The 23,233-nt window shown below is 37.5% G+C and overlaps 2 protein-coding genes and 1 pseudogene across 3 annotated transcripts; 1 reads left to right on the top strand and 2 right to left on the bottom strand.

Moving 5' to 3' along the window:
• Positions 1-9,462: 9,462 nt before the first annotated feature.
• LOC119999890 (auxin response factor 5-like) lies at positions 9,463-17,138 on the top strand. Of its 2 annotated transcripts, XM_038847684.1 has the most exons (15): positions 9,463-10,372; positions 10,531-10,643; positions 12,046-12,144; positions 12,266-12,322; positions 12,493-12,645; positions 12,743-12,827; positions 12,909-12,999; positions 13,541-13,705; positions 13,807-13,929; positions 14,134-14,209; positions 14,360-14,495; positions 14,594-15,087; positions 15,163-15,882; positions 16,314-16,504; positions 16,646-17,138. In XM_038847684.1, exons 1-15 carry the CDS (start codon positions 10,267-10,269, stop codon positions 16,767-16,769), a joined length of 2,733 nt encoding a protein of 910 aa, XP_038703612.1. In that variant the 5' UTR covers positions 9,463-10,266; the 3' UTR covers positions 16,770-17,138. The 2 variants fall into 2 exon arrangements, with proteins under 2 accessions (XP_038703612.1, XP_038703611.1); XM_038847683.1 differs by having other exon boundaries at positions 9,464-10,372; positions 14,594-15,882.
• A 222-nt stretch (positions 17,139-17,360) lies between these two features.
• Positions 17,361-18,318, bottom strand: LOC120000360 (annotated as a pseudogene).
• Positions 18,319-18,834: 516 nt separating this feature from the next.
• On the bottom strand, positions 18,835-22,747 carry LOC120000359 (probable transcription factor PosF21). Its single transcript, XM_038848409.1, has 4 exons — positions 21,365-22,747; positions 21,142-21,274; positions 20,942-21,026; positions 18,835-19,467 (listed from the first exon to the last, which is right to left on the bottom strand). The coding sequence occupies exons 1-4, from the start codon at positions 22,516-22,518 to the stop codon at positions 19,148-19,150; spliced, it is 1,692 nt and encodes a 563-aa protein (XP_038704337.1). The 5' UTR covers positions 22,519-22,747; the 3' UTR covers positions 18,835-19,147.
• Between the last annotated feature and the right edge of the window lie 486 nt (positions 22,748-23,233).

Genomic DNA, 23,233 nt, shown 5'->3' with positions numbered 1-23,233 from the left:
GTTCAAGGATCACAACACTTATTTTCCTTATTCAATGTTTCTGAACCAAATACATTTAATTTCCTCATTAATAACCACATATCTATAACTTAAAAAGTTGTGCACCACGCATGCATGCACGCACGCACGCTCGTACCGCCATTATTTTCCTCTAGCTAGCTTGTTGTCTTCTTCAGACAACAAATGTTTGAAGATTTTTTTGGGAATATACGCAGATCATGTGATGATGAAGGGTAAAATGGGAAAAATACGAAGCAGACAGCTGAAAGGTCATAAAATCATAACCCACTTGGGGTGCGGCTCTTGAATTATTTTTGGTGGGCCAACTTTTTATCTACTGGGACTGGAAAATCTGGACATGTAGGATTTAAATACCTCCGACTGTCGCGATGGGTCCCCCAGACTGCGATGACGTGGCACGGTAGTCGAGGAAGGCCGCTATCCCACGTAACGCTCAGGTGCTGACATGGCACGGCCTTTGTGTCGTCTTGGAAGTCAAAACGGAGCGGGGATATCGTGACGTGGGACCTGTAATGTTTTAAAAGCGCAGCGGGGTAACACCACGTCAAAGCCACGTCAGAGTCGTTATAACGAATTGAGTTCAGATTTGTTTGACCCGAAATTTAAAGTAGATGAGCTTGTTTAATTCAAAAACAGAAGTGATAGAATTAGTGATCCCATTAAATGGGATCCTAGTCATCCCAATAATGGATGTGTCATTCTCTGATTCAATAACAAGATTTTGTGAGTCACTACACTTACATCAATCAAGAGACAAGATCTATCATTGGGATGATTGAGATCCCTAATAATTTTGATTCAGAAAAATTATACAAGTGCTTATTTTAACTTTTTTAAAAGTATAAGATTTTTTTTAATACTTATTCCAAATATAAGGATAATTATATTTGGCAATGAAAATGTAGAGCATATACATTTCTTTAATTCTTTAAAACTTTGCATCTCATATGCAAACATCAAAGCCTCTATCATGGCATAAATTAATCATGTCACTTTTTGTAGTTTTTGATGACACCTCACGAGTGCAATGACAAAAGAAAAAGTTAGACAAACATGCAAGATGGATAAAGCTCTTAATTAATGACTTTTTTGGAATGTAGAATGAACACATGAGATTCAAGGGGATATAATCTGCATACATATCGTATGTCTCTGACTCTTTCCATTGTAGATGTCTTGTGCACAAGAGTTATTCATCTTTACTTGTACAGAGCTTAATACGTCCAATTAAGGCCGACAAACTTGCCGGTAGGCGATTAACTAATTATCTACACTTTAATCACCTACCTGGCACATGCAATTACGTAGCTTAAACCCATTTTAAGTACAATGTCTTTTTGCTTAATTTGGCTTCATGTAACAACATATGCAGCTGCTTTCGGCTTATGTAAGGACAAGTCCTTGAGAGTCTGCCATGTGTCATATACTCATATGCAACACAAATATTATTACTAGGTACTTAATTACTTATAATTATTTAATTTAGTGATTATAATTTATATATGTTTCGGCTTATGTGAGGACAAGTCGAGCGACAATGCAGGTTTGACGCGAGTTAGGGCTTCCTTATCATAAAAAGAAAGGGAGAACTATGTATCATTGTATGAGAAAGTTTCAAAATAAGGATGCGGCACCTGGTAGACTGAATTGACTGTGTGAATAAATATAAATCTCTGCGTTATTTATATATATATAGACAATTATGTATGCATGCATGTGTTTTGAATTGGAAATGGTGATTGCGTTGAATCTAACAAAATTAACTGACTAACTACTAATGATATGTATGAGATATCTTATTTAATGATGATGAGTTGACGAGATTTAGAGAGATAGTGATAATGATTGAAGGAACAATAAGATATCATTGATATGATATATTGATATATTTTAGGTTGGTTCGTAGAGGTTGATTGGTTAATCATTCATTTGTAGATTTAATTAGTTTTTAATAGCACCCATAATGATTGAAAATGATTGATCTAGGCGGCTCTCTTTGAGATTGATGAGAATCAAAGAACAATATAGTTTTTAATAATTAATAAAAGTATAAAACCCCTAAATTAAATATTTTACACCAACCTTTCTTACAAATTATATGATTGAAAATGAACTCAAGATCCATATATATGTTTGCGCATTAATTGTACATCCGAATTGCATATATAATGCAAGCCATATATAGAACAATATTCGATATTTCACCTTGATTTCTTTTAGCTACCAATTATTCTAGCTTGGTTATTTCTTACAATATAAATTAATGTATATCCATGCACATTGCAATAAGCAATACAAAAAACACTGTTTAAACTAGAACATTAATTGGTTTAATCACTTAGCATATCCGAATTAAGTGTTAGCCTAATTTTATAATTATTTAATACATCATTGCAAATTATACCACATTTAATTATTTTAAGATATCAATGTGTATAGTTAAATAAAGCATATATATAGCTAGGTTGATAGTAATATCATCATCTAACATCTAAAATAACGGATCGTTGGCTGAGATAGTGAACTTGACCATAGTAACTCTTAATGCAAGCAGGAAATCATAAATTAAAATCCTATGAGTGTTTTCATTATCACAATTTACGAGATAAGTCATTGCTCAGCCCAACGTGTGTGAATGTCACCTTACATTATCTTCCAGCACTGGGTCTCGACCCAACTCTTAACTAGTTCATGAGGAATATTGTGAGGTCTTACATGTGACTCGAGATTTACCAATCAATTATTCGATGTACAGCTAGGTAGATTGCATATTACCAAAAAAAAAAAGAAACATTTTGGCATCTAAAGAAGATATCAAAACAGTTTTCAACGTGCAAAGAGATAGAGACAGAAAGAAAAGGAGATGTATAAGAGACGTAGGTCAAATAATGGAAGGTGAACCAAACGAAGATTCGGAGTTGTTAATTATGTACCTATTCTCCACTAACTATATATATATATGTATGTATGTATATGTATTTTTGTTCATATAAGTTATAACTATGAAGCGTTAACATTAATTCCATGTAAGAAAGAATGAAAGAAAGCACATTGATTAAGCTAAAACAGCATATTTACGAAGCATTAGCATGTTATGAGAGCGGATTATACGGAGAGTTTTGCCATAATCTCATTTGTTTGATTGTGATTACTGATTAAAATATAAACACAATTACATGCATGGGGCCATGGGGGATTCAACCAAGAATCATTCACCAACCCCTGATTTTTCTCAAATAACTATACAAATGCATGTAATTTTGCTTCGTTAAATATATCTTGGAATCAAATCAATAGTGCGACCAAGGACAAATGTGGGCTGTTGATCAAAATAGACCCCACATTGGCACAATATCTACATATAATAAGTATATAGGACCCAAAGAGAATGTACTTGCAAACCCAAATCCTGATAAAAATGATTGACAAACTACCATTAATCAGATCCTCTCATAAATTAATTAAACAAACTAGATTTTGACCAAATCAGTGGCTGCCAGCAGATCTGTGTTAGACTATCTATTGACATGTGTCTCGCGTATGGCGGGATCTTGGAGTTACGTAATTTGTTTAAAATGATAGAGTATATAATTTAAATCCAATGGTTTGAGAGGTGTGCCATATCACTTCACATTTTTGTTTTTAAAATTTTGAAACTTTAATTATCTAGACTTTTTCTCTACTATTAAATGTAAACGGTAGACTCTAAGGAATTGCAGAGCCCCAAATCTCTCTAAATGTAGCCTTATATACAGCACTGATGCTGAATTAATGGAATATACATAAAGATGTCACCTTTTGAGTATGTCAAGCCAGCCAGATTGGTTGATTAAGACCCTCCAGCAAAAAATGGGATAATTGGTTGCACCGTTGCATGGCCAAGCCCACTATGACGTTGCAGTAAATTAAAGCCCAGTCGTGGACGTGGTTACTACTCAATTAGCCCATGGCCAAGCCCACTACGATGTTGCAGTAAATAAAGCCCAGTCGAGGTTACTACACTCTCCACTAGAGCAAGGCCAAGCCCACTACGATGTTGCACTAAATAAGGCCCGGTCTTTGTTACTACTCCACAAGTGGTCGTGTATTTTATCCCATCGAAATGACATAACCGAATCGAGTGGCACATAAGCAAAGGTCTAGGCCCTCTCACACAATCAACACGTTTATGAGCCAGCCAAATAAGAGCAAAACCATGCATATATTTCGCGCAAAGCGGTTTGGACTGAATTTTCCAACAATAAATAAATATAAGGCACGTTGACGTGGTGGAAGTCATCATATCGAACTTGACTATCCTTAACCCCAATCCGAGTTTTTTCTATTTTGACTCGCTTTCCCACCGTGGTAGTCGAATGAGAATGGATAAGAGACTCGTGGATTGATGTGATTGGGTAGGGATGGCTATTTTCGCTTTTTGATGAATGCGCACGCATAAAACTATACAGTTAGCATCTGAAACATGTAATCCATACATTGATCACCGCAAATTAAACAAATAAAGAGAAACGAAGTGTACACACAAAATTGTTAACTTCAACATCACTATAACCTCACACCCACTACAAAGATGGCGATACCATATTTTACTAAACCCACTACAAGCAAAATGAGCTACAATTTCCTCAAATGATGTCACTCCCAACTCCCAAGTCATAGAACATTGAATGGCCAAAGAATTTCAAGCTTAAAATGACCAAAATAAAAAATGTTAAAAGACCCCGAATACAAGCAAGGTTTTATGCATTAATAATTATACCATTTGCCAATCAATGGCTACAATGTATTTGGACCAATTTTTTAGCAAAATTTAACCAAACAAAAAAAACTCCGAATTACTGCTTACACTTTTTTTTTTTTAGTGAGAGAGCAAACACGAACAACCTGTGAATGAGTGAAACAATCAATCCTTTAAATACGATTATAAGGATATCTCAGCTGCTCTTTACTTTATCTGCCCTCTATAAGTATTCAAAGTAATTAAGTAAACAACAACTAATTTAAATGCATAAATACAAAATTGGATTTACAAAATACTATAAAACTAGAAAGTTAAAACATGCAATAATATATTCTATTTTTTTGCCATCTTCTAGAAAAATCCCTTAAAGTAGCCAGGAATCTCGGCCCACACTACCTTACAAAACGACTAGAAACTAGAAAGTTGTTTTATCTCATTGTTTTTTTTTTCTTTCTAATTTTTTATTTCGGTGATCTAATACAAAATTAACATGTAGAAGCAGCTGTGTAATGAATAAAAGTGTGATAAATATAATATAAAGTGTACATACATACATACATATGTGTATATATATATATATGGAGTTTGGTGAAAGACAAAATGGAGTTCTCTCTAGTACAGTTCAGAAGGTAAATGTCTCCTTTCGTCCAGACATGCTACCCTGCTTCAGTGTTCCCCTCGTACCCCGCTCGTTTTCAAGTCTCTTACACTCTTTGTCTTGTGTTATCACAAACGTGGACCCCTTCATGCAGTACTCGATATTATTCTGTTTGTTAATATATATAATTAGGCATCATGTGTATATATATATATATCCCACAGATTATGTGATCTCCATACTCATCTCAATCCTTTGTTTGTTTGTTTGTCTGTCTAAAGTTCATACAATCACCTGGCCCATTCACCGTTAGAATTTGGATTGTGTTTTTGCTAATCATAGTGTTTTTTTTTTGGTGTTTAAGGGTGGTAATCATAGTTATTTAGCTGTATAAAGTCCAAATTTCATCATTAAGTAAACCTAAAATTAATTAATTATCGATCATCGACTTTGTGTTTGACCGATGATCAATAGTCATGTCCAATAAATCTCCGAGTATGAGCGTGTTACTTGTGGCCAAACTGTATTGACTCGAAAGATCTTGAATTCGACTTCTATTACGATGAATACCTTTGCGATCATGCATTGAGTTTTGACCCATTTTATATTTTCATTGATTAAGAAATTTATGTGTGTGCGGATTTGATGGTCCAACTTTAAACTCATATCTCGAATATATGAATGACAAAACTTTTATTGTATCGTTTTGGAAATAAAAAGTAGGAGCATCTATAATTGCAAATTATGATTGGTGTCATTGTTATTGATTTACATAGCTAATCATCACGCATTGTCCAAAATCAATAAGCAAAACAAAACACAGTTGGTATATATAACTATCAATAGCTAGAGATCAGAGAGAGACTATTGATTTTGATGGAATGATCAACGGACCCCATCCCATGTTCACATGATTGCTAATACACTGTGGATCCCACACCATGCATATTCAGGATGGTCCCTCCCGCATAGAATATTATACTGCTTTACGAGTTAGTATGACTAAATATCAAATATTAGTATTTTCACCAAATAAAAATATAAAATCACTGGATTTTTTTTAAAAAAAATTGATGGGTTGCATGGCTGACACGTGTATCAGAATCGACGGTTTTGATGGAAAGCTGATTTGAGAGTATCGATGCTTAAATTTAGGAAATAAAAATAAGCTGAGAATACGGCGAGTTTAATTTCCGAAGCTCATTGGACAGAGCGCCCTCTTTCTAAGGCTTCGCGTGCCACTCGATTTCAACGTCAAATGGTGACCGTCCGATCAAAATTCACATCTCATAAATGCATGCGCCGAGCACGTGGTACTTAAAAACCCAAGATATTAATACATTTATTTATTTATTTATTCCACTTCTTTTATTCTTAAGTTGATTACGGTCAGACTAATCATTCCCGAGTTTGTTTGAATGAATTATTATAATTTGATTATCTAAATTCAACCATCCACAATCCGAGAATCAGGATACCTCATATCTCATATGACACTCATGTGTCCATATTTCATAGAAGTCTCGAGTTTGAGACTCTCACCCTCTTCTCCTGTAATAAAAAAGTTCACATCAATACAATGAAATCTATCATATATTTAAACAGAATAGATCTAATATGATTCGTATGAAATCGTGTGTGTTGATTTAATGTTTAGAATATATGAGAGTAAAGATACTGAGATCCGTAAAATTAATGCCTTTTGATTGGCCTCACTCATTGATGTCATAAATTTATATATTTTTTTCAACAGAAGCGTAAACATAAACGGTTGATAAAATTATAATAATAGTTGTAAAATTATAAAGAAATTACGAATAAAAGAGGCCTGTCGTAGTATGGGCCCACAGTGGTTGAAGAGGCCGGGTCTCTTATTCTCTCGGAATAAAGAAAAAGCCTAAAAGGGCCTTTAAAGCCTAAAGCCAGGCAGAAGGAGAAAGTTGGGTAGACGGGACAGCACTTTTGTTCTTAGGGTGGGTGTTGGTCTTTGTCCGTATGTGGATTGGCCTTTACTATGATTCATATTGGAGAAGCGTGCGTGACCGATCGGTGACCCCCACCCGCTTTAGACATGCGTATTCAACTTATGCACACATACATACATATATTGATGACATCAATAATAGGATTGACCCTACTGGACAAATTAGTTAGTCAGACCAATTTTTTTGTGATTAATGAGATGTCTTCCTTTTTAGACAGAGAACGGATGTATTCAGAACTCTACTTCTCAAAACCAACAATTGAAAGTGTCAGAAATCAGAATCTTTACTTGACGTTTGTGGTCCCTTTTTACATGAGTTGAGGAGTTTCAATTGTTATTGTTGTAAAAGTAGGCCTCTCTTTCTTTGATCTTGGGGAGGATTTTTTAGAGGGTAAATTTCATATGTATTACTTTTCTAATGGAAGTCGAATTCTGCTTAGAATTTATGTCTCTTCTAAATACGGATTCATGGATGTGTTGAACTGCTACCTCGATGGGTAGCTGAGGTGCCTCTTCAAGCTCGTCCAAGTTAACTCGGTGGAGTTGTTTTGGTATTATCACATATATAGTGTTTGCTTACATCATTATGTTCATTTTTTCATGTAAATGGCATGACCCATCTATTATGGGAATCCCCCACCTCTCTCTCTTTTTTCTTGGTGGGTGAGGATAATTGATTCCCTGCATCCAAAGTGTTTTATCAAATCATTGAAATCAACTACAAATTCTAGTGTGGGAGATGGAATATGATTTCAACCAAATCTTTTGATTAGGAATCATGACATCGGCTTGGACTTTTTTTTTTATTTTTTTATTCACCGTTTTAATTATTGCTCTTGACTTTCTAACAATTTTGCTTTCACTCAACCAAAGATCTCATGCTCTTATGCCGAGCAACAATTCCAAAATTGTTTGGAGAATTGTGTATAAATTTTTATACGTATAGCTTATATAAAAAACTATTTTACATACAAGAATTTTCTACAAAACTAAAATGCAAACTGTTTTTTGAAAGTATTGAAAAATGAAATGATAAGTGGGACTCATTGATTTGGATCCCATTTGTTTACAAAAAACCACATAAATTTTGTAGTTAGTATTTTAATAACTTTAAGATTTTGTTAAAATATCTTTTATCGTCGAATTTATCGCAATCGAAATATCAAATAATTTAAATTTATAGCCGTCATTCTAAAATTAGCAAGTTTTTTTTTTATATTAAATTTAATTTATGTTTCTAATAAAAAATATAATTAGATTCGTTATGTTAAATAATTCGCATTTATCGGCGATCCAAAGTTACCGTGTAACAAAAAAACAATGTGAAACGTTCGAAAAAACAATGATCGTGACGGTGACGGACGAGTCAAGGATTCGACAAGTGTCGGATATTGTTAACGTGCGCCTCGCCCTGCATTTAATTTGTCGTGAACCGCACGCGTGATGAGCTGGTCCAAGTTGATCAGACGCATGGATACAGAAAAAAGATATATATATATATATATTTATTCTGAGGAATTTTAGCAGAGCAGGTGAAAAAATAATTTGATCAAGATCTATAAAAGTTAAACTTGGATATCCAAGTTATTTAAATTATTGAGTTTGACGCACATAATCCAAATGAATTCGGGTGAGAGGAACAGAGTAGTTTTGCTACAATCTTTAGTAAACTTGTTTTGAAATTTTTTTTTCAAAACATTATATTCGTATTTTGAACGTTTATACGAATCCAATGATATATTTTATATCCGAAACAAGAATAAAATTTAACATTAAAAAGACTTAATAATTATGGACCGTTGAATATAAACTCTAAACTTTATATGTATTTTTCAAACTTGTTATAGCGGGCTGTTGAAATTTTAATTACAACAACTCTCCTCCGGTATCCAATGAATTCGTGGGCTTCACATGAAATTTCGTATGTATAATATAACCGTTGAGATAATTGAGATACGAGCTACGGAAAACCTGAAAGGCTTATATACATGATAAAGATCCAAACCATTGGTATCCAATCAGTGGAGGGCTCGTAATCCACGTGCTGAAATGCGCAGCAGAATTGACATTCTTTGCTTTTTATTACAACACTTCTTTTCTCTCCCTCTCTCCATATTTTTCGAAAAAGGGTCTCTCTGTATATTTTCAATGAAGTTTCCTTCTCTCTCTATACTGGGTTTCGTGTGCCGATAGTCTTGTTTTCTTCTCTTAAATATAAATAAATATATTTCTGACTCTGTTCATAAATGTTTTTTTTTAAGAAATAATTTTGATAGTTGAAACTTTAAAGCTGCAAAGGAATCGCCGTGGACAGCAAGTGGGTGCGCCGGATAAGAGGTTGCACACTCTTTCCAGTTCTGAGCAAATACATATATGTGTTGTGTATTGACAATATGTAGTTTATAGACAGAGAGGGAGAGAGGGTTTTTTTTTATGTGACGATGAGACAAGGAAGTGGAGGGGTATATTCAGAGGTCGGTATCTTTGGGAGATAAAAACAATAGACAGATCATTCATGTTTTGATCTGCGTGCTTGATGCTAACTGATGAGATTTCTTGTTGCGACAAAGCCCCGCCTTAAAAATTAACTTTTTGCCGGTTTTGTTTCTTTGATTCTGGTCTCTGGGTATGGCTTTGGCTTTGTCTCTCAAAATTGATTGGTCATTTTGGTGAAATATGAGATTCCATGACATGGATCGATCATGAACCTTCTTTTGCTCTTTTGGGTTTGAACAAGTATCTAATTTGATGAAGTGGGTCGTGTGAATTTTGGGAACACGATCCATTGTGGGGATTACTTTTTTGACTGTGAAGGGGTTTTTTTTTATGGTATTGGGTCTCTGGTGTTCTGTTGTGAAGATGGGTTCCTTTGTTGAGTTACTTTGGTTGTAGTCGAAGTGGAGAAGCCGCGAAGCTAACATTATGGGTTCTGTTGAAGAAAGTATCAAAGCTAGTGGCCTGGTAACTGGGTCACGGTCAACATTTGTGGAGGAGATGAAGTTATTGAAGGAAATGCAGGATCAATCTGGTGTGTTTCCTTTCTTAAATATCATATTTTCCTTCTTTCTTGGAGTTTGGTTTTGCTTATCTGCAGATTGAAATGGAAAAGCTTTAATTTTGACCATATAGGCTAAAAGTTGGTCCACATTAATTGCTTCTAAATCTTAGTTTCTGGTTTAATTCCAGGGACCCGGAAGCCATTAAATTCCGAGTTGTGGCATGCTTGTGCTGGCCCCCTTGTTTCATTGCCTCAGGTTGGGAGTCTGGCTTATTACTTCCCTCAGGGACACAGCGAACAGGTTGTGCATTTATTTTTGCTACTTGTTCATTTTGCTTCCTTGCAAGGAAAGAACCGCCTTCCATGCTTATCCTCTTTTGCTTGTTAACAGAAAAAACTTGTTCTTTATTGAGCTGTAGTGTTTCTATAAGTTGCTGTTAGAATAAGGATGTGAGCTGTAGTGTTTCTATAAGTTGCTGTTAGAATAAGGATGTGAAACAAAACTTTATGTACACAGAGATGGAGTTCAATCGCTCAGAAAAACCTACTGCTATTGGTTTTACAGCATTAATTTTGTTTGGTTCTCTTGTTGAACCCTAGATAGGGCAGTTGAAAGCCAATTCTTCTGGGATCTAACTGAGCTAGTGAGATTATTTCTTTCCATATGGAACTGGAAAAATACGCCTTTTGAAGGCGTGAAGAGGTAGGGGGAGGCGAGCGGAGGTGATAAGAAGAAAAATGAGTGTGAGTTTCAAGAAATTTGGACGACTGCCTCACACCTCATTTGAGGCGTTATTATCCACCACCCAAATTGGAGTGTTCCTCCTCAAGCCCTTCCCCTTCATAACTCATCCCTCAATTAACTTTCTCTTTCTCCCAATCAAGGTTAGGTTTTACACAAACATCTCACTTTACAAAACATTCCTGAACCCCTCCTTGTAAAGGTTCATGTTCCCTCCTTTCATCTTCCCAAGCCAAACATAAAGGAACTTCCAAGGTGATTAATAGAGTTGGTACTTGAATGGTTTCTAAAGTTAAGGAGGGATAATGATAACTAACCTAAGTTTGGATGTGATTATGATTTTTCACCTTGTGTGCTGTTACCCTTCAATATCAGATATTTCGTATAAACCATTTGGAAGATAGTTTGCTTCTGTTTTTTTTTTAACTATGAAATAATGCTTATACATGATCATAAAGGATAACTCGCGTATGAAGAATCTGAAGTTTGCTGAGTTACAAATTGAATAATCTTATCATGGAGTCATGATTCGCCTGCAAATACAAAATTAGTGCTATTTGTAGTGTGGATGTTTAATTGATGTCGTAGTGACTTCTATAGGAATGAAATCGGAAAATGAATAGAATTGAATTGATGGCACTGTGGATTTTATGGAAATTTAATTTGAAAGTGAATATGAAGGTTCTATTGAATGAAGAGTGGCTCTTCATTCCCTAAACCGTGGACAAACTAGGCCTGTATTGATTACGTGTTCGTTGCATTGCACTGTTATCTCGTTGTTTGAGATTTAAAGAGTTGATTTGTTTAGCTTGCTTTCCTTAAAGTTGCTCAATTATAGCCTTTCAGCTTTTTCATTTTCTGGTTCAAAGATAACACTTCTTGTGGTTAATTTATTGATAACTTTTTATCAAGTTATCCAGTTCCATTAGACTAACATACAGTCTTTTGCTGGTGTAAGTAGGTAGCATATTCCACCAGGAGAACGGCAACATCACAAATTCCGAACTATCCAAATCTTCCATCTCAGTTGCTGTGTCAAGTTCACAATGTCACTCTGCATGTATGTTTCTTTTGTGGCTTAATAAATAACAGTTGATCTGGCCTCTGCCTATGTATGCATTGTTTCTCTACTTTATCATAGTATATATGATTTTGACTTGGTTTACATTTGTCCTTTGTAGGCAGACAAAGATACTGACGAAATTTATGCACAAATGAGCCTTCAACCTGTGAACTCGGTAAGCTTGTCCACCAGACTCCACTAGTTATCTACAAGGTTTCCCCTCGGTTCTTTATGGTTGACTACACAAAATATGTAATAGAAGCCATAACACAAGAGTATAATGTTAAAAAAGAGGAGTAGAGATGTTTTTATGCTATTTCTAATTATGATTTTTCTTCCATTTAGGAAAGAGATGTATTCCCTATTCCAGAGTTTGGAATAAAGCCCAGCAAACATCCAAGTGAGTTTTTCTGCAAAACCTTAACTGCAAGTGATACAAGTACACATGGAGGCTTCTCAGTGCCACGCAGAGCAGCAGAAAAGCTCTTTCCTCTGTTGGTGAGGATTTTATCATATCTAGTGAAAAGGTCATCAAATTTTTCATAGAATGGCAAACTGCTATATCAAGTTACACTATATTTTTCATCTACTACAGGATTACACAATGCAACCACCAAGTCAAGAGCTTGTTGTCCGAGACTTGCATGATAATACATGGACATTTCGTCATATATACCGTGGTGAGGATTCTTCTGCACTTTGTTTATGCTATTGTTGATATATATTTTTTTTCTTAAGTTTTTTTCTCCCTCTTTATGCAGGGCAGCCAAAGCGACACCTTCTCACAACTGGCTGGAGCTCATTTGTTGGTTCAAAAAGGCTTAGAGCTGGTGACTCGGTTCTGTTTATCAGGTGACTACCAGTTCCATATTTATTGCCCCTTTTCACGCAACAGATTTTAAATGCTCTTTTAATGTAAGTTGGAAGCAGAAAGCTATAGATTGAAGACAACTGGTTTGTGCGGTGCTTATGAATTTGGAACATGCTGGTCCGCTTATAATGTGTTAACCAATGGTTTTTGGTAACATGCTTATACAAATACCATGCAATTGATTCCAGTTAAAGCTTTCTTGATTTTGGTTAGTCCAACTGTTTGTGAATTGTATTTTGAAATGCCCCATTTTTGGCTCTTTTGAAAGATAATATGGATTATTGTTGCGAAGGGATGTCCGTAGTATTTTAGGACAAATATGCACGAATTCTCCTTCCAGAATAAGATTTTATGGCACTTTTAATATTTGTTGCTCAACACTTTAAAGCCAACTAAATTTTCAATTTCCTACTCACGGTGCTAGATGTACAAAATTATTATGACATGAAATGGTTTGAGAACTTCTGATGTTGCTTAATTGTGTTTTATTTGTTTAACAAGTGCATTTCCTTAATGTAAAAGGAACGAGAAGTCACATTTATTGGTGGGGGTGAGACGTGCAAATCGTCAACAAACAACTTTACCTTCGTCAGTTCTCTCTGCCGATAGCATGCATATTGGGGTCCTTGCTGCTGCAGCTCATGCTGCAGCCAGTCGAAGCTCATTTACGATATTTTACAATCCAAGGTGTGTTTGCCATGCTAATTTCATCTATTTATCTCGTTAAACCCACTTAATTTTGTTCTCTCAATTTGATGTTGATCCTACTATACGTGTATTTCATGTAGGGCATGCCTTTCAGAGTTTGTTATTTCTCTTGCCAAGTACCGGAAGTCTGTATATGGGACTCAAATCTCAGCTGGCATGAGGTTTGGAATGATGTTTGAAACGGAAGAGTCAGGGAAACGAAGGTAATATTCTTGATCATATTACCCTCTTACATTATTTTGCTATGCAGTGTTTCCCTTTTCTCTGGGATCGTAGTCTTTCCAGTTTCCAGTTCTAAAAGACAGAATGTTATTACTGTAGTTGCACATTCAATATAAAATTCTGTGGAAATCTTTATTTCTAGTCAATGTGAAAAATATGATCGCATTTTGTCAACTCTTTTGCAGATATATGGGTACGATAGTTGGTCTTAGTGACTTAGATCCGCTAAGGTGGCCTGATTCCAAGTGGAGAAATCTTCAGGTGCTTTACTGTAATTCTGGGTTTGACTAGGTTTTCTTGTTTAGTAATGTTGTCTAGTCTCATGTTTCAATTGAGAAGTAGAAAGCTGGAATTTGTTTAACTTCTCTGCTGGTTCTGCAGTTGAGTTACTGATATCTATTTTGTTATCAGGTAGAATGGGATGAGCCAGGGTGTTCCAATAAACAGAAACGAGTTTGTTCGTGGGAAGTTGAAACTCCTGAAAGTCTCTTCATTTTTCCCTCTTTGACTTCAGGCCTCAAACGACCATTTCATACCGGATTTTTTGGTGAGTTTATCTTGGTTTTGTTGTTAGTTTCTTGCTTTTCCCTCCTCTAAGCAATTCATCTTATGTTTTTATTCATGGTTTTACTTTTATATTGCCAGGATCAGAAACTGAATGGGGAAGTCTAGTAAAAAGACCACTCATCCAGGTTCCTGAAAGTGGAATTGGGAATTCCTCATACTTGGGTTCAAACATATGTTCAGAGCAGCTGATTAAGATGCTTGGGAGACCTCAAGTTAACTATCCTGGTGTGTTCACAACGCCTGATCAGTTCTTATCTCCCCACCAACACAATTCTGTAGCACATGGAGCAGTGGGAGAAGATCTAAAGACGATGCAGGCTACAACAAACCAAAATCTTCAGATTAGGTCCTCACAGAACTTGCGTGTATCGGATCAAAAGTCCTCCCAAGTCTCCCTTGACCAATCTGATGTCAAGAAGTCCGATGCAACGAAAATACTTCCTTCAAACAAAGATTTAAATGAAACGCCAGTTACAACTGGTACTGAGAATCTAAAATTAGAGCCTGAGAATGCAACAAATCAGTTAAGCCAGCTAGCCTCAGTAGGAGGGGTCATTGAGGAAGAGCCTTCAGTAAGTTCAATAAATTCACAGATCTTTGTAAACCACCCTACATTTCCTAACTCAAAACTGGGTTCATTGCTGCAGCCTAATGTCTGGTCTGTGCAGCCGCAGTTAGAATCACCTGTTCTTCATTCCCAACAAACTACTCTAGCCCAAGTTGCTCCTAATGGTCTAAATAGCTTACCTCCTTTTGAATGCAATGATGACTGGATTTCAAATTCTTCATGCCAACCTCTCAGTGGGATGTACAAATCTCACGGGCCTTTGTCAGTTATGGGGTTACAAGACTCCTCAGTAGCGTTCCCTGAAGTCATCAATCCCTCTCTACCCTCATTGAGTCCAGAAATGTGGGATCCGCAGCTGAATAACTTGAGATATTTATCCCAAGCTAACGAACTCGCTCAGTTAGCTCAGCAAGACCCATGTGACCTTAATTCAAACAGACTGAAGGATTTATCGGATGAGAGCAATAATCAAAGTGGGATATATAGTTGTGTCAATAATGGTGGAAGTGCTATGATTGATCCTTCTGTTTCCAGTGCCATTCTGGATGAGTTCTGTGCATTGAAGGATTCTGATTTCCCAAATGCTTCCAATTGTTTGGTCGGAAACTTCAGTTCCAGCCAGGATGTTCAGTCTCAAATTACTTCTGCAAGCCTTCCAGAGTCTCAAGCTTTCTCTCGTCAAGACTTCCCAGACAGCTCTGGGGGTACATCTTCTAGTAACGTGGATTTTGATGAGAGCAGCCTTTTGCAGAATAGTTCATGGCGACAAGTAGCTCCTCGTGTGCGGACATATACAAAGGTATGGTCTTTGTACTTACTCAGAATTGGGATTGTGTGCTAGTTGAGGCATAGATACATGCAAATCAGCAAGTTGTTTAGGTCAAAGCTGTAATACTTTGCATATTTCTTATATAGTTCACTTTTTGCATGCAAATCCTATATAAGCCGAAGAATCTAGGTTCAGCAATAGGTTTACAATCTTTTGGTGCATGATGAGATTTCGTGGTTGCCCAGACTGAACTAATACCTGTTGATGGAAACAAGTGGATTTCCAGTTTCAGTTAGGAGCTTTGTTTATTAATTTTCTGGTTTCTTTGCATCTCTGGTTTGTTAACTTGATTCCTTTATTTCTATCCGTTTTCGCATGCTCATCGTCTATGCATGGCAGGCATAAGCTGTCAAGTACAATGTTGTAGGGACTCATGCTGATGATTTGTATTTGTTTGACAGGTTCAGAAGACAGGATCTGTTGGGAGATCAATTGATGTTACAAACTTTAAGAACTATGATGAATTATGCACTGCGATTGAATGCATGTTTGGACTCGAGGGGCTACTCAACGATCCAAGAGGGTCAGGTTGGAAGCTGGTATACGTGGATTATGAGAACGATGTTCTGCTTGTTGGTGATGATCCTTGGGAGTAAGTTCCATTATCTTAATTTTGCAGTGTATGCATTCATTCCTGTGTGCTGCCTTTGTAGATTGTTATGAGCTGTTTTAGATTCTCTGAAACATTGCGAAATTTCAGCGACTGGTTTCTGGTGGTGATATGTCCTTGCAGGGAATTCGTAGGCTGTGTGCGTTGCATCAGGATTCTATCACCTTCAGAAGTTCAGCAGATGAGCGAGGAAGGAATGAAGCTTCTGAACAGTGCCACAATGCAAGGCGTCAATGGCTGTGTTTAGGGAGGTGGTCGCGCTTCAGTTGAACTCCAATGGCTCCACTCTTACGGAGGTGGTGGCTCCACTATGTACCTGTAACACGGCAACAGATTAAGGGATTTGTAAAAGCTGGAGTTTATTGTATTAATGGGTAATAATCATTTGTTAGCAGAATTTGTATCACAGAGGTAAAAAAACTTGGCTCTTTAGAAACTCTCGTGATTGAAATTGATAGGTTAAGTGGTCTCATTCTCAGCACCTCCTACCCAAGCAGGCCTACTTTGATGTAGAGTTTGAAACAGAAAAATGAACTATTTATAGTTTGGTATCCAAGTATGGGTTATTGCCTTTCTTTAAGGTTGTCCCATTATCAATTAACATGTTTCGTGCGAATTGTGCTTCATGTGCTGTCGCTGATATTATCTGTTTTGGGACACGGGGTTTGCGCGAGTTTGTTTTTCATGGGCTGTCGCCGTTGATACTTACCTGCAGAAAACACATTTTTAATATGAGAGGAGTTGAATTTTACTTACAATTATAAATCACTCCTTGGGTTATGGCAGCGCTAGCGTTAAGAGAAACAAGCAAGAAACTAGGCAAGTCTGTAAGTTGTGTTCAAGAACAAAACCATAACACAAAGACCATCTCAATTGCATTACAACAGATCCAGAAGCTTAAGGCTTGTAGTCCTACTTCTAGCCTTCAAAAACCTCCGAGTCTCATACCCATTAACCAAATCAAAGCAAGCAGCACATTCCCTTCTAGATTTCTTGCTATTCACACATTTAAAATTCTTGCACCCCAGACCACTCCAAGTAAGAATCTTTTCACTAACAGGTTTCCAAAGTGAAATAGGAAAAGGAGAAAGACCCACCTTTGGTACAGTCTTGCCCAAGCATCTCCTTCTAGGTAAAGGTTCACATCCCCTCAAAATCAGCTTCTGACCCAGGCTCCAATCATCAGGACAAGGCCCGGACTCCGGAGACCTTGTAAGTCATGTACTGAGACAACAAGTCTGCAGATTTCTCACAAGAATGACCCACAGAAGCCACCCTTCTGCAATCCCAGTTTTTGAATCTTTCCCCAATGGGAGCTGATGGTGCTGTAGAAACAACTTGAGCTCACTTGCCATATTGGGTCCGGAAACATCAATTGTGTCATAACCCAGAAGCTCTTTTTCAATCTTGGCGAGCTTTCTTTGAGAAGAATCGATTTCTCTGAGGATAAGAGAGATGTGTTCAGAGATTAAAGACATGTTCTTGTGGGTATGAACAAGTGGGTGGTTTTGATGGTGTTTTAGGGCATATGTGAAGGCATAGAGGGCAAAGAGGTTTGTGGTTATGACAGAGAAGAGCATGAGAATGTTAACTGCCAATGAACACACTGTTGCTCTCTTGAATCTGACTGTTCCATCCCCAATCTTCAGTGAAACTGAGTCCATCTTGATCTCTCTGGTTCACTCCCAGTGAGAGAGACAGAGCGAGATTCGTGAAGTAGATCAAGTAGAGATTTTGCTATGAACATGGGATATAAATTTAGATTAAGACAAAGAATTGTCGGTTCGGTTTGTGAGAAGAATTGCTTAAATAAAATCCCATATCGCTAACTTACGAAATTCATAGCTGTTAATATACTTGAACCAATTACGCGGCAGCATCGACCACGAGCTGGTGTGATTGGGCCGCTATCCTGTCATTTGATAGGACTGGCCCAGGAAAGTCCCCGGGCCTCTTACTGCAGAGATGCAGGCTCGGAAACGAGTAATCTTCGAGCTAGATGTTCGTTTTATGGGCTGAGACGAGTGTGGAGCCCGAATGTCCATCGAGGAACCTTGGTCGATTGATACAGTCATTCACACAGCCCAGTCTACTGGGCCAACTGAACGGGGCTTACAGACTTGCGGTCCATTTTTTTTTTTTTGTAGCCCTGGGTGGTGGGCTTACGATGCAGGCCTTATAGAAAGCTCCTAGGAAACCATGCAATAATAAGAACTGAACTAAGCCATCAAAAATTCATAGTGAAATCCACCATTAATCTTAACCATCGAGGTTTCTCGTCCATAATTTAATGTATCATGGATCATCGGATATAATGTTAGAAACTGGTGGATTTCATTAGTATAACAGTTGATGTGTCAAACCTCTATTTCCCAGATGGTAATCCAACCCAACCAACAAATAAATTCGTTTACTAAAATAGTTATAACCCCAAACCGAAGTACTGATCAACATCCGAGCTTATATATAAGTTCAGACTACCCTAATCCGGGCTAAACCCCAAACCGAAGTACTGATCAATATCCGAGCTTATATATAAGTTTATACTACCCTAATCCGGGAAAAGTTTCAGGCACTTTGCGATCTGACTAAGCAGAAGCCAGTGCTTGAATTGAGGCTGACTAACTATTTGGACTCATGGTTTGCAGCAAGACCATTCTGCTGCTGGGGCTTCAATTGATTGTCCTGAAGAAGTCCATTCCGTTGTTCTTGCTGCTGCTGTTGCAACTGATCACCATTGAGCTCGCAGTGCTGTTGTGGTTGTTGGTTTTGTTGTTGTTGCTGCTGCAGATGAAAAGTAAGCAACTGCTGTTGTTGCTGCAGCTGGAATAATCTCTGGTTTACAGAAAGCGGAGCCATGGACCTCATACCTTGCCCATCCACACCAAGCTCAGCCACAGTGAGTCTCAAACGTTCAACCTCAGCAGTTAATGTGCTATTCAAAGCTGCCACATTAAACATTAAAAGCTTAAATTTTCCAAATTCAGCATCTAATAGGTTGTTTTGTTAGATATGGAAGACGATGAACATTAAACGGAAATAAGAGATCAAACAAAACTTATGAGGGAAAGAAACTTAATTCTCATTATACCCTATCAAGAAATTAGAAAGCAGAGACTATAATAAAAGCACCGCAAGAAGAAAAGTGTATGGTATAAAGTCCAGTCAAGTTTGCAACACCATGTCCTGCAGAGGAGGTATTCATGGCATTGTTTGCACTGGTTGGCAAGATGCAAATATTGATGTCCCGATTTATATGATATTTCTGGAAGGATGTTTTGGGGGATGAGAATATGTAAATAACATACGTGAGAATCCGAGTATATCCTACAAAGGGATAAGAAACAAAGAGTAATCTATTTAAGGCACGAAACCTGGAACTTTTGCACTATGTACATCTGCAAAGTTACTATAAATAAATCATAAATAGGATAATCCCTAGAACAAATATCAAAGAACAAACCGATCATATAATATTTTGGAACAGGCTCCACTATGTACTTTTTCTTATCACAGGGCACCAATTCGGGTACAGCTCAAATATGCTATCAACATCATGCAATAATCCTAGAGCCATTAACAGTTGAATTCACTAGATGGCAGGTTCATTGTCACGGCAAATCAAAAGTTAGATTGTCAAACAGGATGTCTCAAGGTGTCATGGTAATATATTTTCCAGCTTTTATTGATACCCACAGCAGACAGTTGGAGCAATGAGCCAATGACATCAGAAAAGTTTCATATATATACATGTGAGTTTTGTTTGTGTGTGTGTGACCACTTGAACTAATTGTGCTCCTTGAAACACCACAAATTATAATCAAACCTAATATTTACACTATGACTTGGCATATAGCATTTCTTGTTGACAGAGAGAACAGTTAAACTTTGTTGCTCTGTATATGATAGTACTGTGGTAAATGGCACTCCAAACATGCCAAATCCACCAAATGGCGAACGCTGCATAGGTGCAGAAAAACAAATCACTGCTGTTTGTTAAAAAGACATTGTTCTCTGAATGCATAAACAAGTGCCAAGTACACTAACAAGAAAATGCTCAAGTAAATGCAACTCCCACTCCTGTAGGTGGGTGGCAGGAGCTGAGTGACCTGATCATGACACCATGAGGATTTAATAGTGTTCAACCAAAATGCTAGGATTAAGAAGGTTCACTTAAGTTTATTGGTTAACAGAAGGGAAAATAACAGGACCCTATACTGTGATCCCAAAGAAGAGAGAGCCCACAACCAGCATAACCAAAAGTAAGAAAAAAAATAGCAAAATGGTTAAAAAAGGTTCATCAAAAATCATCACTCAATTAATAGCCTCGTAAAAACATCTTAAGGTGCATACAGATGAAGATAGTATTGGTTCACCAGTAAATAAAAAGAAAAAACATTAAGAGAAAACCACATTTACCATCTTTGAGTTGGTCCTGTTGTTCCATTGCCTGAAGACGGAATTTCAACTCCTTGTTCTCATTTGCAATCTCTGCAGCATCTCTCTGAAAAAAATAAAAGAAACTAAACCAGGGTAAGTAACAATTTAAGTAAACAAAACCGAAGTAAAAAAAGCAACATGTAAATCTGATGGAAAAACCCAACACCCAAGAGTTTCACCTGTAACACTGTGACCTGGGTAGATAGAGTTGTTGTCTCGTTTTGCAGAGTTTGCACCTTGTGCTCCAATTCAGAAATGTACCGGGTCTTCCTCTCTTTGGAACGAGCAGCTGATATCCGATTAGCCAAAATCCTGTGAAAAATTAAATGACGAATGGGTGAATTCAATGACTGACAAACCAACAACCTATACTTTCACAGATAAATGTGAAAATTGAAAAACCTTTTAACGCGTTTCGGGTCTGATAATGCAATCTCATGAAGCTTCTCGTTGGCAATAATCTTTTTCCACTCCTCTGTAGAAAACTCTCCATTCCGGAAGGCCAAGTTCAACTTCTTATTACTTCCATCAACTGAATCTCCAGGTGATTCTGGACCTGCTTGAGTTCCCTTAGCAGGAACCTTCAAAGACTCATCATCAAAGATGAAACTGCCCATATAACTATCCATTGAGACACTTCTATGGTGCCGAGCAGTTGAAGCTCCATGTGCACTCCTCTTAACTCCCTCTCCCTGCATGCCAATTAAGTGGCTTTCAACTTCATTATCACTGCTTTCATATCCATTGGTCTTTGTACCACTAGCTCTGCTATCCAAATCCTTATGTTCAGCAGCCGATGAGTTCAATGAATCAATTGTGTCTAAATTCATGTACTCACTAATCATTGCATCCAAAACCTCTCCATCGGATTTCCTCTCTTTCATAGCTTCTACGTTGCCAATCACATCATTGCTCCACTCTGATTCCCGTTTAATCAACTGAATCGGCTTCTCTGCTCCAAAACCCTCTCTCCCGGAAACAGATCTATCGAAACCTCCCTTGCCACTGCCAATTGGTATCAACTGGGGCGATAGTTGAATCATTGAATTAAATCCCAATGGGATACCGTCACTATTAGACCTTCTATGCCCTCTGCGGGGAGGTAAACTCTCCCCCACCCTTAAACTGTTACCCCTTGTAACCTGAGAAGGATAGATTGAAAGCCCATGAAGGTTACCCAAGCCTTCTTCCTTGGACGCATCAGCAGCCGCTTGGTCAGAAAAGGAGGATACAGATGAGTCCTTATAAGTCAAGGGGCTCAATGGGGGCAAACCCTCATGCGAGGACCTCGAATTGGACGCTCCAGTGCTCGAATTCACCAAACACTGTTGCTGAGAAATAGCTCGGGACACCGTGAACGGTGAATAAGGAGGGTTCATGGGGTAAGACGGTTGTACACCAGGCCTCTTGGACCCTTCTGGACTAGTAGTCTGCGCCATTTGACGAGTCGATGCGCCCATTTGGGAGCCACCCAGAAATGTTTCAGAAGAAAATTGAGCACCAAATGGAGATTGAAGCCTCTGTAGACCATTAAAGAAGTCGCCGTAACCATCCATTGACCTTGCCGAACACCCACCAAAAGAACAATCACTAGAGACAGTGAAGTACAATGAAACAAAACCCTAGATAGCAATAGGAGTATTGGGAGTATCGAGAGCAAGTACAATGAATCATACAAACCACAAATGGCCGTACAAGGAAATTACCCAAAAAAAACAATATCACAGGGTTAATTGTAATCGACGAAGAAGGGAAGATGCGGACAGAAGAAGAAAAAGTTTGAACGCGTAAAATAAGGGCAAAGGCACCTTTTTATATTCTTATTCCAAAAAACAAATTAAGTGTATTTAGCCATTTACCCAATGGCCCACTATGAAATAACCTGTAAAGCCCATTAATCCAGCCCACAATTATTGGGCCTACATAAACATTCACAATTTCCATACGCACGGGCCATGGCACTATTATAGTTTGTTTCTTATTTCCCATTGGGCCGAGGATGGGCCCGTTGTGGAAGTCTATGAAATAACTAAAAAGCCACAATGCAATTTAGGCATTATCGGGGCTAAGTACCATAAAACGACGGCACAGAAGAACAAAATCGTGTCGGTTGGATGTATCCAGAACGAGTAAACCCAAGACGGATAATGACACTTGAACCTTTCTGTGCTACATAGAAGTATAGAACCATTGCCAATTCGTATCTGAAGATGGGTTACGAAATAGTATATCATATAAGTATATATAGCAGCTCGTAACTAGCATCACCTT

This window comes from Tripterygium wilfordii, chromosome 6 (genome assembly GCF_013401445.1).
Source record: "Tripterygium wilfordii isolate XIE 37 chromosome 6, ASM1340144v1, whole genome shotgun sequence".
NCBI lineage: Eukaryota > Viridiplantae > Streptophyta > Magnoliopsida > Celastrales > Celastraceae > Tripterygium > Tripterygium wilfordii.
Note: the sequence above shows the minus strand (reverse complement) of the source record. Positions and strands in the feature narration are given on the sequence as shown.

Bases quoted from the DNA above. Each gene is read 5' to 3' on its own strand.
- LOC119999890 (XM_038847683.1), top strand. From the start codon at position 10,267: ATGGGTTCTGTTGAAGAAAGTATCAAAGCTAGTGGCCTGGTAACTGGG. The intron at 12,145-12,265 runs GTATGTTTCTTT...TGTCCTTTGTAG, and splicing joins TTCACAATGTCACTCTGCAT to GCAGACAAAGATACTGACGA. The intron at 15,883-16,313 runs GTATGGTCTTTG...TTTGTTTGACAG, and splicing joins GTGTGCGGACATATACAAAG to GTTCAGAAGACAGGATCTGT.
- LOC120000359 (XM_038848409.1), bottom strand. From the start codon at position 22,518: ATGGATGGTTACGGCGACTTCTTTAATGGTCTACAGAGGCTTCAATCT. The intron at 21,275-21,364 runs GTTTTTCAATTT...AATTTTTCACAG, and splicing joins GACCCGAAACGCGTTAAAAG to GATTTTGGCTAATCGGATAT. The intron at 21,027-21,141 runs GTGAAACTCTTG...TATTTTTTTCAG, and splicing joins CCCAGGTCACAGTGTTACAG to AGAGATGCTGCAGAGATTGC.